Source organism: Typopeltis vanoorti, chromosome 7, assembly GCF_054136105.1.
Source record: "Typopeltis vanoorti isolate ZY-2024b chromosome 7, IOZ_Tvanoo_1.0, whole genome shotgun sequence".
Classification (NCBI taxonomy): Eukaryota; Metazoa; Arthropoda; class Arachnida; order Uropygi; family Thelyphonidae; genus Typopeltis; species Typopeltis vanoorti.
The window spans coordinates 111,802,478-111,820,230 of NC_143555.1; the positions used below are offsets into that span (position 1 = coordinate 111,802,478).

The window sequence follows — 17,753 nt, forward strand, 5'->3', positions numbered from 1 at the left end:
CCTAAGGGAAGACATGTGACAAGTGTGTCTAGAAAAGAAAGAGAGTTATTGTTTTTAATCTGTGGTAAATTGGATACATTTGTGTAGTTTGTTTGGGTGGCTTAGTATTTACTGCTTTTTATTTTAATGTTTAATTTGACAATAAGATAATATATCCTTGGAAAATAAATTAAATTTAAGTGGTGAGTACTAGTTATTTTTATTACTAGCTAAGTAAAATTAATTAAAAATAGAACAAACAAAATTTTATAAGCACTTCAAATTGTAGCATACTTCTGTTCTTTGCAAACCCTAGCAATATGAAATAACATTGCCATGCAGCTAAATTACTAGTATAAAAAGTAAAAAAAATTGTATATTTTTAATGTTTTATTCTACTTTTAGATTAAAGCTGATGACATAAAACTGTCAACATGCAATTTGCTTCCTTTGTACCATTCAGGAAGTTCTAAAACATGTCTAGATAAGTGGAGGTATACGAAATATATTGAAAGATGAACTAAAACAACTGTGATTTTCTTCATTTTCAAAAGCCTTTCTAGGCTGAAGGGATGGAAATAACAGAATGACCCATTTTGCTTTATAGCCACCTATCAAGTGTATATCTTTCATAAAAAAATTCAGAATTTTATTTTGTCCCTCACAAAACTTTTTTTTTTTGGGCTTCATATTCAGCCATTTTTAATTTTTTCCAAACTTTGGGATCATGTTTTTTCATAGAAGAAACACTTCAATCAAGATAATTAATGGCATACATATTTCACCACACAAAAAAAATAAGACATGGGCTGATTCAACTTAGGGCTGGGATGGTGGCGTACAATATTGTGAAAAAGGAACATTCAGAATATCTAAAGAAGGTGGCTGCCATCTTAAAAAAATTAGTTTGAAAATGCAATTAAGAAATCAAAAAGTACATACCTTGGGCATTAAAATGACAGTAAAAAATCAAAAACTAGAAATCAATCTGGAAATAAGCTGCAATTAATTTTAAAATCCTCCAAAATTGCAGATTCTGTGGATCTTTCCAAATAAAAAAAGGTTGCAATAATTAATAAGATGATAAGACAAAAAAATCTTCCGTGTAAAGGATAGAGTAATAAAATTCGCCTTCATCAAAATTTATGTGGATTCAGCCACTGGATGATTCACTGCAAACTTTCAGTGACCACAGAAACAATTTGTTATAGTGAATTTCTTTTAGCACAGCATTTTACTTGTAGAGCTTTGAGACTTTACAGTAGTTTGTTACAGTAAGTGAGTTTATTATAGCATTGTTTGCTATAGTGAGAGACAACTGTACTTATTAATTTGTGGGACAGGTTTTATATTATACAGTGTTGCATCTATCCTTATCATTACCGACTTCACTATAAAATTTAATTTATTGAAAAAAAGAAACTTACTACAGTATCTGATGTCCAGGGTTTGTAGCCAGAATTACACATTCGCCAGCACTTTGTAAATTTAACTCCAGGTGGCATCATCATCCCATCTGGTACAGTCTCATCTCTGAGAAAGTAGGCATCCATGGCCCTGAAAAAAAATAATAATAAATAAATATATAAATAAATAACAAAAATAATTGTGCAATATCCAGTTATATTTAAAATTTTGGATGTACTCAAGTTATAAACAATGGAAATCAGGAAAAGTGATTTCACTAGAATCATCACAGAAAAAATATAATTACTGAAAACCAGCATCCTCCAACATCTTTCTCTAAATCCAGAGTAATTTAATAAAAATTTAATACACCTTTTGACAACTCGTATAAGTAAATATGACCTCTCCATTGCTTTTGCCTTAGTATCACCACTTCTGGGTCTAGCTCCCACTGATGAGACCTCAATAAAGGCCGAAACAGGTCTGGGTAGTGGCCCTTCCCTTAATGCATAGCATTATACATGTCTACAAAGAGATGTATAATGTGCTTTGTATTATGGGAGATACTGAGACAAGGAGAGATGAGAGCTTGGTCCACCTTTACTAGGATTTGTTTAAGTCCTGAAGATACTTCAGGTGCAAACTTTGTTTGCTTACACTTGGATAGAGGATTAAACTAAATTTATTATAGTCTAACCAAGTGGAAAATAAACCTCCAACCATCATAAGCACCCATGTGAAACTGCAAGTCATTATATCAAGTAGTTTGTTTTATACAGTTGTCTGAAGCAAAAGTGTTGTCTGTATCCCTTGAAATGGATAAAATTGAGTATCATGCAGTTATAAAAAAAAAAGGTTTACCACTGAAAGAAATTCATTCGAAGTTCATAAAAGTTTATGGGCACTCTTCTTCTTTGTTTTCGACAATTAAGAAATGGGCTGCCAAGTTTAAACGTGGCTGTACCAGCCTTGAAGATGATCCATGTGAAGGACATCCAAAAAAGTGTAACACCACCAGAAATTATTGATCAAGTGCACGACATGGTATTGGATAATTGGCTATGGATATAAGGAGACAGGTTAAGAGAAGATGCATGAAGAATATAAGACACAGGCCAGGAGAGTGATTAGTATGGTAAGGAAGGCGAAACTGGAATATGAGAAGAGATTGGCCCTAAGATCCAAAGAAAATCCTAGGGAATTTTTTAGCTATGTAGCCAGTAAGAGGAGAAATAACTGTGGAAGAATCTGGAGGAGTAAATATTAATACAAGAGGAATAGGGTAGGTTCGAGGTTTAGAGGTGCAGGAGGAGAATGTGTTCCAAATACTGAGTACTCTGGATGCCAGTAAAGCTGTGGGACTGGATGGCATTTCACCACAAGTTTTGAGAGAATGTGCTAAAGAACTGACAGCTCCTTTGACCTGGCTTTTCAATGAAAGTCTGGCTATGGAAAAGGTGCCAAGGGAATAGAAGGAAGGTAAGACAGTGCCATTGCATAAGGGCGGTAGCAGACTGGAAGTGTCTAATTATAAGTCAGTTTGTGTCATCAGTAGTTGTTAAGATCTTGGAGAAATTAGTGAGGGACTGTATACAGTACTGAACAGATGAGGGTAATCTTATTTGTGAGAGTAAATATGGATTTGTGAAGGGGTGCTCTTGTTTTAGTAATATGCTAGCCTTTTATAATAAAGTTACAAGAGCAGTAGATGAGGGAAAGGCATATACTGCCATTTTCTTCGACTTAACGAAGGCATTTGACAGGGTGCCGCATGATAAGCTGATATTTAAGTTGCAGCACATGTGTCTGGATGTCAGGTTGGTCAACTGGATTCAGGATTGGCTGTCCGATAGGTATCAGAGAGTTGTATATGGTGGGGCAGTTTCAAGGAGGCAGAGGGCTACAAGTGGGGTCCCACAGGGCTCAATACTGGGACCTATATTGTTTAATCTTTATATCAATGACATTGTCAGTGGATTGCAGGAGGATATTCAGTTGTTTGCAGATGATGCAAAGCTGGGAAGGGTTATTAATAATAGTGCAGATGTGGTAGCCCTGCAAGAGGATATGAATAAGCTAGACAGATGGACAAATGAATGGGGGGTGTTGGTTTAATGCGGCAAAATGTAAGGTCTTGAGGTTTGGGACATATTGATGGGAAGCTGCATACTCTATTGGAGGAGCTATACTGGAGGAGATAGGGGAGACAAGAGATCTGGGGTTGATGATTGATAGAAACCTGAAATTTAGGGGACATATTGCAAAGGTGGTGAAGGTAACACAGAGGATTGCTGCAATAATGAGAAGGACACTGACCTGCAGAGATAAAAGAGTTATCATTCCATTGTATAAGATTCCAACCACACTTAGATTTGAAGGGGATAAATTACCTATGGAAAGGGTACAAAGGCAGATAACAAAGTTGGTTTCAGGACTGTACAATGTTAGTTATGAGGATCAGCTGAAGGAATGTGGACTGCAGAGATTGGTGGATAGAAGAAGGAGAGGTGATATGATTGAGACTTTTAAACTGTTGAGAGTTGGTTACAGGGTTGACACTGGTGAGTTCTTTCACTTAGTTGAACAGCGGAAAGGAGTGATGACAAGGGGCCATCCCTGGAAGTTACGAAAGGAAACTGTGAGAAAGAGAGTGAGGAGCGGTTTCATTGCATGGAAGGTGGTTGAGCCCTGGAATGCATTGCATGATAGAGTGGTGAGAGCAAGAATGGTCAATGAGTTTAAGGAGTGGTATGATAGACTTTGTGAGTGACCTCCCACGATGAGTCTTTTGACTCCATGGAGGCCTGAATAATAATCGGCAAGTCAAAGTGCGTGAAATTGCTGAGACTACATGCATTTCAAAAGAATGTGTAGGATATATTTTGCATAAAGAATTGCAAATAAAAAACTTTGCACAAGATGGGTGCCGCACTTGCTCACAGCAGATCAAAAACGGACTCACATGCAAGTCTCTGAACAGTGCTTGGAGTGTTTTAACAAGAATAAAACTGATTTTCTGCATCGATTTTTCACTACAGATGAGCCTTGGATTCACCATTACACACACCAGAATACATACAGCAGTTAAAACAGTAGGCAGAAGCTGGTTTTTCAGCGCCAAATAAGACAAAGTCAGTTCCATCAGCAGGAAAGGTCATGACATCGGTGTTTTCGGATGCTAAAGGCATTTTGTTTATTAATTATTTTGAAAAGGGTAAAACAATAACCGGAGAATATTATTCTGATCTTTTAACCAGACTAGACAAAAAAATTTGTGAGAAAAGACCTGGTTTGCAGAAGAAAAAAAATCATCTTTCATCAGGACAATGCGCCTGCCCATAAAGGTTTGGCAATGGGAAAATTAAGGGATCTGCACTATGAATTGTTGGAGCATCCACCCTATTCCCCAGATTTGGCTCCCTCTGAATTCTATCTCTTTCCAAAACTAAAACTCTTCTACACTGTCAGCGTTTTTCTTCGAATCAAGAGGTAATTGCAGCTTTAGTAGTCGGGTATATTTTGCAGATCTTACTGAGAACCACTACAGGGACGGATAATGGTGCTGGAGCATCACTGGAATAAATGTATTAGTCTTAAGGGAGATTATGTTGAAAAATAAAAATAATTTTGAAATTATAAATTAATTTTTTCATTGTTAGGCTGAGAACTTTTAAAACTACCCTCGTATATTTAAGAAGAGAAGAATTATAAATGCATAAAAGTCATCTTTAGATCATAAGAATTATATTGTTTATAAAAATGTAAAAATATAGTCAGGCAGATCGTACCCTTAGCATATATAGTAAGATGGATGGTGGGAGCTCTTCCACAAAAGTAGAAGACTACTGGAAGAATAATAGTGAAGCTACTATAGTTATTACTGAGCACAGAATACTAGAGGTGATTAAGATCACTATGGCTCATAGCTTATACAATAACTTTCATCCTTTTCCTTAAATTCCTTCTTGTCACTTACAGATTTTTCCACACATATATTCCACTTGTTCACTATAAGGAAACCTGCTCCTCATTCCCTTGCTAGGTGTATTCTTACTCAACTTCCAGGGAGAACTCCCTCACTTTAATTTTGAAAAAATTTTCCCCATCTATTCTTTAATATCCATCACCCAATTAATGTTTCTACAATATTGTTGGATAGTGAATGAGGCCTGCCATTACTAGACAGACTTTAATTCAGGATCCAACAAGAACAGAGCCTAAATCAAAAGATACCTGTAGTGCTGGTGCAAATTGTACTATAAATAAAAAGAAGGGGGGGTGGGGATAAAGTGTATCATGTAAATATTAAATGAGTGCATATCTATTTACCAAAAGAGGGGAAAACACTGTAGGTTATGTTGTATGTGATATGTTAAGGAAAAGGGATATATGAATTTGTAGTGAGGCGACATATTTGACGACCAACCCAAGAATAGGCTGTGTGAAACAGTGCATACTTCAGCGGTGACTAAGGGCTCTGAGGTCATGACCTTGGCAAACTCATTAGTGATCCTTACAAGCAAGGTTCGCAAAAAGAGACAAACATGGACAATTCTCTGGGAGGAGCTCTCTCTCACGCGTTCAAGTGCAATGTCATCGAAATGACAGTGACTGAAAACTGCAGTACAATAGGAGTTGGCGGTCGAAAAAAAAGCGGGAGAGTGGAGGGAACGTGAAGCAGGAAGGAGGGGAAAAAAAAGAGGAATATGATCGAAGCACAGAGGACAGGAAGCGTCAGCTGTACAACAAAGGGGTGCCAGTGTGGATGGTCGGATGAAGTCCAATGAAAACCTCTAAGTGCAGACCGACGAAGAAGCTCGGGACCAAGTGGAACCTCAACCGTGATGTCCTTCTAGAAGGATTCATAAGTCCTGGAGATGCATGGCAAAAAATTCCCACCGATAGCAAATTTCTAGTGCGCATTGATCCAAAAAGGAGAGTGCTCCACAAAGTGAGTAAAGTCCAACCAGGGTTTGCACATGATGACTCGCACGTGGTGACGAAGTGTGACTATATGCTGCATCAAATGGTAATGTAGAACTTGGCTATATCTAAAATATGTTAAATGTTGAAGGGGGAAGCAGCTAAGACTTTTCATTAGCAAAGGAAGCTAAGACTATTTGTCAGTATTGGAACTTATAGAGACCTTGGACTGGTAGTCCGAAGAGCATGTCATGTGTTCTTCACGTTGTGCATATATGTGTTACTTTAGAGATCTCTCCAGAGATCCATGTTCAGATAATTAATGATATATATCTATAACATTCTTAGAAAATAGCAAATAGCTAATATCTATAACATTCTTAGAAAAAAAAATCTTGTCCTGTTTGAAATTGTCATGTATTACCATGTAGAGCATTTAAATTTTGAAATAACAATTAACTGATTAAATGATTTATGTTCTATGTATCCTAATCTTGTTAAAATTAAACTTTGTGTTTCTTGTTAAATCCTGGTCACTGAATTGTGTTTGAGAATGATATTGCCACTCACCAACACACAAACTGTGATAAAAGGGGAAGAGTATCTGAAAAAATTTAGTAAGGCTAGGAGAGGGCATGACTGCAAAATCCCCGAATCTGTACACCCTTCTACCTGACTTGGGTCAAGTAAGATAAACGTCGGATTCAGGCCAGCGATATTCAAGAGGTGACTCTAACTGGTGCAGAACAAAGAAATTTGTTAGAGGCCATGATCTGAGGGAGCTTTGGATCCCAGATCACAGGAAAGCACACGCTAATAGGCCATATACAAGGCTCAGAACAAATAATCTGCAGAGTGGTGACATAACAATATCCTCCACCCTTTTCCATCTATATGCCAGAACAAAGGCCTTATTATAAATAAAAAAAAAAATAAATAAAAAAAAAAAAAACATCTTATTTCTACTTGTTTATCCTCAATGCAGCAGCTATCTCCAAGTTACTTTTAGCCTTTGACATGCTCTTTTTACTTCAGTTCTGTCTATTACTAAACCTTTGCCTCCTCGGTCTCTTAAAACAATCCCAAGATACGAGCATTCTTAAGGTATGACTGTATACATATTTAAAAATTTTAATAAGCTGTTCATGATAATTATGACAGTACATCATCTCGCCATTAGCAAAGTGCACTATCAATTCCCCTGAAACTTAATTTTAATTTGCATGATTTCATTTGCAATAGCTTGAGTATCACATTTGTAACAGGTGTATTTTTGTGTACCTGATAGTGTTCTTCTTATATTCTGCAATTTTTAATAAGGAGTTTTAAAAGTTCAATATATATTTAAATTTTAGATATCATCAATTAATGACATGATAGCTTAGAACAAGTTTTAAATAGCATGTAATAATTATGTAATGTAAAATCCTTAAAATTATGGTAAAACACAAAGTTCACAGATCTCTTTCTGCTAGTTATGAAATGAAGCAGCACTGCGAGTAAAAGAAAGAACGAATTTAAAAGAATAACTCTACTGAATGCAGATGGTATGTGGGGCGACTGATGCAGAAGTTACTGTTCAACTAATGAGTGGCATTCTGCTAAAACTATTAACCTGATATATGCAACATTGAACTAACTACTACCTCTTCACTATGAAGAAACTCGTGTGGGAGGAAGTACTAGAGATGTTGCACAAACTAAATAAGAATTCTGCAATAGGAACTGATGAGAATATCAGCACAGATGCTAAAAGAGTGTTTGGCTGAACTGGCTATTCCTTTCACCAGGCTATATAAATTGAGTCACAGAACAGAGAAGATTCCACAGGAGTGGAAAGAATGCATGGTAATCCCATTGCACAAGGATGGTGCAAAGACCGATGTATCCAACTATTGACCAATCAGCATCTCAGGAGTGGTGGTGAAGTTTTGGAAAAGTTGGTCAGGGCTCGCAGTCAGAAATGGGTTGACAGAGAATCTCTACTTTGCAATGAACAGCATGGGTTAGGGAAGGTCATGTTTTAGCAACTTGCTTACATTCTATAATAATGTTACCACTGAACTAGACAAGGAGGAATGGATACACCATGATACTAGATTTTGCTAAGACTTTTGACAGAATGCAGCATGGAAGGCTGTTGCATAAATTGGAGAATATGGGATTGAATTATAAAATATTACTATGGATACGAGGATTGCTGACTGACAGATATCAAAAAGTATACAGGGGATGAGAGTCTGCAAGATTTAAGGTAACCAGTAGTGTACCACATGAATCAGTCCACTGTTATTCATTATTCAATCTGTACATTAATGATATTGGGAGGGATTTGACAGGCAAAATACAGCTATTTGCTGATGATGCAAACATAGGTAGGGTAATCTGGAATGCTGCTGATATGCAGTACTTGCAAAATGATTTGAATAGGCTGGAATTGTGGGCATGGGAAAATGGATATCAGTTCAAAGTCAGTAAATGTAAAGTCATGCACTTTGGCATGATTACATATCAAATGTCGTATTATATTGGTGCGATTATGCTTAAAGAAACTGATCAGGTAGGGATCTTGGAGTATTAGTAGATGGGAAGTTAAAGTTCAGGGACCAAGTAGCAAAGATTGCAAATACAACTCAAAACATAACCGCAATGCTGAAACAAGCTTTCACATGTAAAGATAAGGATGTCATTTTGTCTCTTTACAAGTCTTTGATAAAACCTCACTTGGACTACTGAGCACAGGTCTGGTCTCCTGTTTTCCATAGTGATTCTGATACAGTGGAGAGAGAGAGAGTGCAAAGGAGAGTATCAAAAATGATATCAGATTGTGGAATACTGATTATGAAGACAGATTGAGAATTTGTAGACTGCAGACATTGGCAAACAGGAGAAAGAGAGGTGATATGATTGAGACTTACAAACTTCTGAAAGGGTTATACAGAATTTCAGTAGATGAAATGTTTCATTTTATGGAGGATGGAGAAAGGACACAAGGGCATCCTTGGAAGGTGAGAATAAATGAATGTGCCACCTAAAAGGGGATGAGATCTAGATTTTTCTATCATAGAGTGGTACGTGATTGAGCAGAGTTAATTGAAGGTGGAATAGTCATTTAAACAGAATGAGAAAGAAAAGGTTAGCAAAATAAGTGTTTGATGACATGATGGCAAGTAAAATAACTCAGAGGAAGACCAAGACCAATTTCAGATGTTGAAATTAAACTTGCCAAGAAATTACATTCTTGTTTAATCCTGTATAAGGAAGCAAAGTTTGTGCATGAAGCATCTTCACTACTAGAGATGTATATGAGAAATATATGACCTCTGCATTAACCCTCAGCCCGTGTCACTGTTTTCGATCAACGTAAATCATAATTAATGGGCTAACGCTCGCAGAGAGAATAAACAATCTCATTTGAATTGCGAAGAGCCATTTTTGAAGCTAAAAATTTCAAAAAATGAGAATTTCTCAAAAACTATTGTTTTTGGCTAAAATTGTTGTAAAACTTTTTTTTAACACTTATCTCACCCTTCTTAGTAATTTTTGTATAAAAATATCACCACATTAGAATTTGTAGACTGCAAACACTAGCAAACATGAGAAAGAGAAAGAGGGGTGATATGATTGAGACTTACTTCTGAAAGGGTTATACAGAATTTCAGTAGATGAAATATTTCCTTTTATGGAGGGTGGGAAAGGATGCATGGGCACCCTTGGAAGGTGAGAATAAATGAATGTGCCACCAAAAAGGGGATGAGATCTAGATTTTTATCTCATAGAGTGGTAAGTGATTGGAATGGATTACCACTGGATGTTGTGTGTGTGCAAGTAGTGTGAATGAATTCAAGAATAGGTATGACAGGTGTGCAAATTAGTATGCTTCCCTTGATGAGTTCCTGACTCCCCGGAGGTCTCTCTTAACAATAATAATAATAAATCAAATCCATGAAATAACAACTTAAATCAGATCAATATCAGAGAACTCATATCTTATCCACCATATGAGATACTTACAAAACAAAATACTGACCAATTCTGATACTGCAATTTCTAACCCATCCATCCAAACAATCAGAGAACACATTTAATCCCAAGAATAATCAGAATCCTACATAAAGATTTATAGAAGAGCCTCCTTGACAAAACTGGAAAAACTATTGAATATAACATGATAAAAATATTACCATAAAATACCTTTTCCATTCAAATTTCAATTACTAAAATGAACAAATCTTGATAACTCAGCATATCCTAAACTCAATAGTCTACCAAATGATAAATAAAAAAGAATAATAATAATAAAAAAAAAAGGCAGCTATTGCTAAAAGAAATTAGAACCATACGTAGAGACAGCTCGAATGACTATACAGAAGAACGACACTATATAAGTGTAAAGATTTTTGTCACAAAGACTTGCGAATTCTCTTTAAAACTGTGTACTTTGGCGAGGAGGCGCTGCAGTCGTGACAGAAGCAGACGACGCTTGGGACTTGATTAGCAAAGTTTCCGCTGTGTGTGGTATCCATTTTTTTTAAATGTGCCCGAAGTGAAAGATTAAGTACAACATTAGTGTTTGAAGGCAAATTATAATGTTTTTGTAGTTTCAAGAATCTTGTAAAGCAAGTTTGTGTCAAGTTTTTCAGAAATAAATAACATCACTAGAGTTACATCAGTGAAATGCATATGAATGTGTTCTAAAAGTATACGTATAAGCGAGCATTCATTCTGCGTAATGATCAAGACTTTCACCAGCTTTACCACTCATCACAAGTCCGAATTTTACTGGCGCAGTCGACAGGACCTACAAGGTGAGAGCAATTCGTTATGTAAATGCATGCTCCCATGTTTTAGAGTTCTATTTTGATTATTTGGGCGAAAGTCTGTTTTAATACAAAACAAAAAAAAAAATAGTGTTCGTAGTTTGTTCCATCCTGGAACAGTAGTAGTTTTGATTTCTCGCCAGAGAAAGAATACGTCAGTATTCAAATTTTGTTCCATCCTGGAACAGTAGTACAACAGTTTGGATAAATGAAAAACACGCCAGTGTTCAAGCTATATTTTCGTCCCAGATAGTTCAGAATAGTTGTTTTTTTTTTTTCATTTTAAATTTATTTTGTTCTGCAGTTACCGATTTGTCCTGTTTTGCATGTTAGTTCCATCTTGGAACAGTCAGAACTTGTGATTTCTCGCCAGAGAAAGAACACGACAGTGTTATCATAGTTAATTTTTGCATACTGTTTTGATAGTTCTGTTTCGAGATTTCAGTTATTATATAGTAGCGGTGTAAAATCGGAACTATTTTTTTGTTTTTGTTTTGTTTTTATATATCCACACACATATATATTTATATATTTGTGTATTTGAAAGTGTAGTAAATTGTGTAGTTGAAGTTTTTATCTGATAATATTGCGAGATTTATCTATGTTTACAAATGATATGTTGAATTTAATTATGAGTCCCATAATCGCCAAATGTATACATCTCTTTTTGGGCTTTTAAAAAAAAAAAAAAAAAAAAGTGCAATTGATTCTTTTTTTTAGGGTGATTTTTTTTTTTATCAGTAAAGAGAGTTATTGTTTAGCACCATGACTTATTTAACCAAAGGTAGAAAGGAAGATTTACGTAAATTGGCTGAAGAATTGGGAGAGAAGCCAACTGTTGAAATGAAAGTGATAGATCTTAAAATGATTATTACGGGAAGTAAATTTTATGAAGAAGAATTTGTTAAAGGGATGTTGGAGACGATTATTAGTACCAGACTCGAAGAAGAACTGATGAAGAAAGAAGAATTAGAAGCTCAACGGCGGAAGGAAGAACTAGAAGCCCAATGCCGGAAAGATGAATTGGGGGCCCAACAGAAAAGAGAACAAATGGAGTTCGAGTTGAAGAAACTGGAAATTGAAGCGCGTGTTCAACCAACCTCAACTCCAGTATCCAGTGACAATAAACCATATTGTCTTGAACTAATTAAGCTAATGCCTAGGTTTAGATTACAAGAGGATGACATTGTGATATACCTATCCCTGTTTGAAAGACAAGCTAAGAGAACAAAAATAGATGTTAAAGACTGGATATCATGTCTCTTGACTTTGTTACCATTTGAGATTGTCCAATTAATTGGTAGAGAGTCAGAAGAAAATTGCGAAGATTATGAATATATTAAAACAATTCTACTAAAGAGATTTAGACTGAATCCTGAAAGTTTCAGAAAAAAGTTTGTGATGCACCAAAAGGTTGCTGAAAAATCTTGGAGGGATTTCTGTTATGAAATAACTAATTATTTCGAAGAGTGGATTGGTGGCCTTGATATCAAGGATTTTGAAGGGTTAAAAGATCTAATTATTACGGATCAACTGAAGAAGAAAGTACCACATGAAGTGAGAGAACATCTCTTAGACGACTGGACAAAATTCGTTTCTCCAACCAAGTTAGCTGACAGATTGGACGAATACGACAGTGTTCGTAGTACATCAAGGAAGCCCATCGGAGCTATTCCGAAGGACAAGGTTACTGAAAAGTTTAGACCTTATACTCCACCTGCTGAGCGAACATTCAAAAATAAGTTATCTCCCTCTCAAAGTCCACCGAGATGGTACCAGCCATGGCGAAATGATGATTCATACAAGCCTCACTACAAACCAACTTGTTTTACTTGTAGAAGGAAAGGTCATATTGCCAAGTTTTGTATGAAAAATAGTCAATCAAAAGGTACTCCTACTACAGCACACAGTAACCTAGTTCAAACGTCTACCACTGGGAATGACGATAAATCAGGTGTGTTGACTGCCAAAATTTCCATTCCAGTATCCAAATCAGTGGACATTGATCGAAATGTAGATGATTTGAAGGTGGTCAAAATCAAATGTGGAAGTAGGGTTTTAAATGGAATAATAGATACGGGAGCGCAAATATCGGTAGTGCGCGAAGATTTAGTGGCAGATACGCCCCATGATGGAGAAAGTAAGATAGAAATATCTTCTGCTTTCGGAGAAAATGAAATAACACCCTTAAGGATTTTTGAAATGAAAATTGATGATAATTTACATGGTAATGTTCCAGTCACATGTGCTGTCTCAAGAAAACTGGTTACCGATCTGCTACTGAGCTCCTCTGCCTATGAAATGCTGGTCGAAAGCGTCGAGCTACATGAGAGTAGTCATCATTGGGAGACACCGGTTCTGAAATCAAAAGATTTAAGCGATAAACGGTCAGAAGATGATGAAGATGAAGACATGCCTTCGAAAATAACCAGTACAGCATTGGCAGTAAGTACGATAGAGTCCCCACCAGGTGAAGAAAATGAGTGTATACCAGAAAAAACAAAATTCGAATTCGGCAAACTTCAAAAGGATGATGAGACGCTTCGAAGGTGTTTTGAATGGGCAAAAAGACAGAAAAATTCCTATGCGTTTGACAATGGGGTTCTGCTTCATAATGAACATATTTGTGGCAAGAATATTAGACAAGTAGTGCTACCGCGTGTGAAACGAGAGAATGTCTTAAAGATGGCACATGAAATCCCTCTTGCTGGCCATCTCGGCGAAAAGAAAACCCGTCAGCGAATCAAGTACTCATTCTTTTGGCCTACCATTAAACAAGACGTGAAAAAATATTGCAAAAGCTGCAAGGAATGTCAAATGAGAAGGACTGCTACATATAGAGATAGAATCCCCATACGACCTATCGTCAGACCAGAAGCTCCGTTTGAGGTATGGAGCGTGGATTGTATCGGACCGTTAGAACCCCCATCGGGAAGAGGACATCGATTCATAACATGTGCTGTTGATTTATGCACTAGATGGGCCGAAGCCATACCTGTCAAGGAAATAAGTGCTAAAACTACATGTAACGTTCTAATGAGGATATTTACTCAGACTGGATTTCCTAAAATGGTCTGTACCGACCAAGGTACGAATTTCACATCTAAACTCACTCAAGCTTTTGAAGATCTGCTAGGCATAGCTCCACGTTTTTCCACTCCAGGACATCCTGAGAGTATGGGCGCTGTTGAACGTTGGAACAGAACTTTAAAAGAGATGATGAATAAGAATATACAGGAACATGGAAGAAACTGGGATTTACATCTTCCCTATCTTCTATTCGCATACCGAGAAGTACCACATAGCACTACTGGGTTATCACCTTTCCAGTTGGTATATGGAAGATTACCTCCAGGCCCCTTATCTTTGTTAAAAGAAATTTGGACTGGTGGACGAGTCATCCCAACTGCTGCCTCTCGCTCGGTTGAAAATTATTTACAAGAGCTTCTTGAAAATCTAAGAAAAGCTCATGAAATTGCATCCGAGAATGCCAAAGGGTCTCAAGAACAATACTCCTCCAGATATAATCTTCGTTCCAAAGAAAAATCCTTCATGGTTGGTGAAAAGGTTTTAGTATTGTTACCTTCATCCTCTCATAAGCTTCTAAATACTTGGACAGGACCTGCTACAGTCGTCCAACTTACTAGACCACATTCTGCGAAGGTTGAGATGAAGGATGGAAGTATCAGGGAGCTCCACATAAATAAGCTTCGACCATATATTCAAAGAATTAATCATGTCGGTCTAGTTTTCGAACTAGATGAAGATTTCGGAACACTCCACTATGCACCTGCTGACAAGATGAATAAATCAGTTGAAGATATTAGGAAACACCTTGAGGATATGAAAGCTCTCTTGACGGAAGAACAAAAACAAGAACTTTTTGACATCCTCCGGAAATATGCAGATGTTTTTAGTTCCAAACCTGGTCATACCAAAGTTGATGGACACTCCATCAAAGTTACAGAGAACTGTTCCCCTAAGAGACTCAAACCCTATAGGGTGCCAATCACTCTACAAAAGGAAGTAGATCGACAAGTCAAAGAACTGTTAGATATGGGTCTCATTTAGCCAAGTGTCAGTGAATGGGCTCATCCCGTTGTTTGTGTGGCTAAGAAAAATGGAAGTGTCAGACTATGCATTGACTTTAGATTGCTGAATAGTTTTACTATTCCAGATGCTTATCCAATGAAAATAGCTAGAGATTTATTATTTGAGGTAGGACAAGCAAGATTTATCACTGTAGTTGACCTCACCAAGGGATATTGGCAAATCCCTATGGAAAAGGAAGCAAAGCCCTTCACCGCATTCGTGACGCATTCTGGTCACTATCAATGGAATGTCTTACCGTTTGGAATGAAGAACGCTGGAAGCACATTCCAGAAATCATTAGATAAAGCACTAGCTCCTCATAAGGCATATTGCCAATCTTATATCGACGATTTGGCTATATTTTCTAAAACATGGTCTGAACATCTCACCCACATAGATGAAGTCTTCAAAACATTAAGAGAGGTGGGTTTAACAGTAAACCTAGAAAAATGCGAATTCGGGAAAAATCAAGTGAAGTTCCTAGGTCATTTGATTGGATCCGGTCAACATTCTCCAGACCCAGAGAAGGTCGAGGTTATAAAAGGTTTAGCGACACCAGCAACAAAGAAGGAAGTAAGAAGTCTACTTGGACTGGCTAGCTACTACCGTGACTACATACCACGATTCTCCCAAATTGTATTACCACTGACAAATCTGACTAAGAAAAGTGTCCCAAACAACATTCCTTGGACTACTGATGCTGATGAAGCTTTTACGAAACTCAAGGAAGAGCTTATAAAAATGCCTTCTTTGCATACTCCAGATCTCGACAAGCCGTTCCAGTTGTATACGGATGCATCAGCAACAGCAATTGGCGCATGTTTAGCTCAAAACAACGAACAAGGAAAAGAATTGCCCATTGCTTTCTTCAGTAAGAAACTAAATTCCTGTCAAATGAAATGGTCTACCATTGAAAGGGAAGCTTTTGCGTCTTGGAGGCGTTGAAAAAGTTTGACACATGGGTATTTGGTGCTGAAATACAGGTAATTTCAGATCATAACCCTCTGACCTATCTAACTAAAAGTGCCCCTCATGGTGCCAAGTTGTCCCGATGGGCTTTAGCCCTACAACGTTATAATCTGACTGTTACAGGGTGTTCGGGATAAATTTGACAGTTTCGTAAGGAAAAAGAAAATCTTCTTTGTATCTATTAAATTTAATGAATTGACAAAAAAACATTACAGGCAGAGTTAATTACAATACTATCAACAAGATTTACTCAAAATAACCACCATTAGCATCGATCACAGCTTCAATTCTGCTTCGGAACCTCGAACAAGCTGATGCTACAGTCTCCCTGGGAAGGGCCGCAAAAACTGTTTTAATTTTATCCATTAACTGGGCTTTTATATTACTGGAAGTGCGATTGGTGTCTTTTTCAACTGCGCCCCATACAAAATAATCCATGGGGTTAAGGTCTGGGGAGTTTGGAGGCCAAACATTTGGACTGGTGAAGTCGTAGAAATTTTCAGACAACCATTTTTGACTTTTCCCAGAGGTGTGGCAAGGGACCGAATCCTGCTGCCATACATACGGCCTACCATTGGCTACCCTTGTTATCCAGGGCTTGACTACAGTTAGCAACTCCACGAACAAAGCCCGAATTCCAATGCCAGGGTTCTTCAACACCTGTTCCTGCAGATTTGCGAGGAATTCTGCTGTACGAACGCAATCAGATCGTCTGCTAGGGATCTTTCTTCTTGCTACATCCTCGTAGTCACCATTGCAAGTCTCTAGTTCATTCCTGATTGTTTTTACTGTATTCAGGGAGCATTGGGCAGCAGTCGTAATATCCTTATTTTGATGGCGGGCACGAATCATCATGATACAAGTTATTCTCTTCCATGATTCAGGTGGGTTCCAGCTATCCATCCTTTCTGACATCTTGTATATGAATGAAGAAGGGTCCAAACTTTTAAATGAAGAGAAGTGTGTGTTAATACATGTAACTTACGGAAAAATATAATTAATTATAAATATGTCAAATTTATCCCGAACACCCTGTACATATAGAAAGGGTAGTCGTCACGGTAACGCTGATGCCCTTTCCAGATTAAAAACTGATATAATTAATTAATGCTATTGGCTTGTTTCTTAATAATGATTATATATTTTCTTGATGTTTAGTTAATGATAATTATATAGTTTTTTTTTGTGTGTGTGGGAGCTGCATCGCACCATAAAGCTCTCACCTCATTTCTTGTATTTTAGAGTCAATTACTCGCCTGAGTTTTTTTTTTTTTAGATGCAACATCGACACTCCTGTGACGGATGTGCTTCCCCCAAAGGGAGCTGTAAAGATTTTTGTCACAAAGACTTGCGAATTCTCTTTAAAACTGTGTACTTTGGCGAGGAGGCGCTGCAGTCGTGACAGAAGCAGACGACACTTGGGACTTGATTAGCAAAGTTTCCGCTGTGTGTGGTATCCATTTTTTTTAAATGTGCCCGAAGTGAAAGAATAAGTACAACATTAGTGTTTGAAGGCAAATTATAATGTTTTTGTAGTTTCAAGAATCTTGTAAAGCAAGTTTG

At 37.1% G+C, this 17,753-nt stretch overlaps 1 protein-coding gene across 4 annotated transcripts in view; it reads right to left on the reverse strand.

Annotated features, from left to right (window-relative positions):
• LOC150104970 (uncharacterized) overlaps positions 1–17,753 on the reverse strand; it is a 336,174-nt gene that overhangs the window by 181,913 nt on the left and 136,508 nt on the right. For all 4 annotated transcript variants that reach the window (XM_090396080.1, XM_090396079.1, XM_090396081.1 and 1 more), the window contains exon 10: positions 1,407–1,536. In XM_090396080.1, coding sequence (XP_090252206.1) covers positions 1,407–1,536 — 130 coding nt within the window. The remainder of the gene's footprint in view (positions 1–1,406; positions 1,537–17,753) is intronic.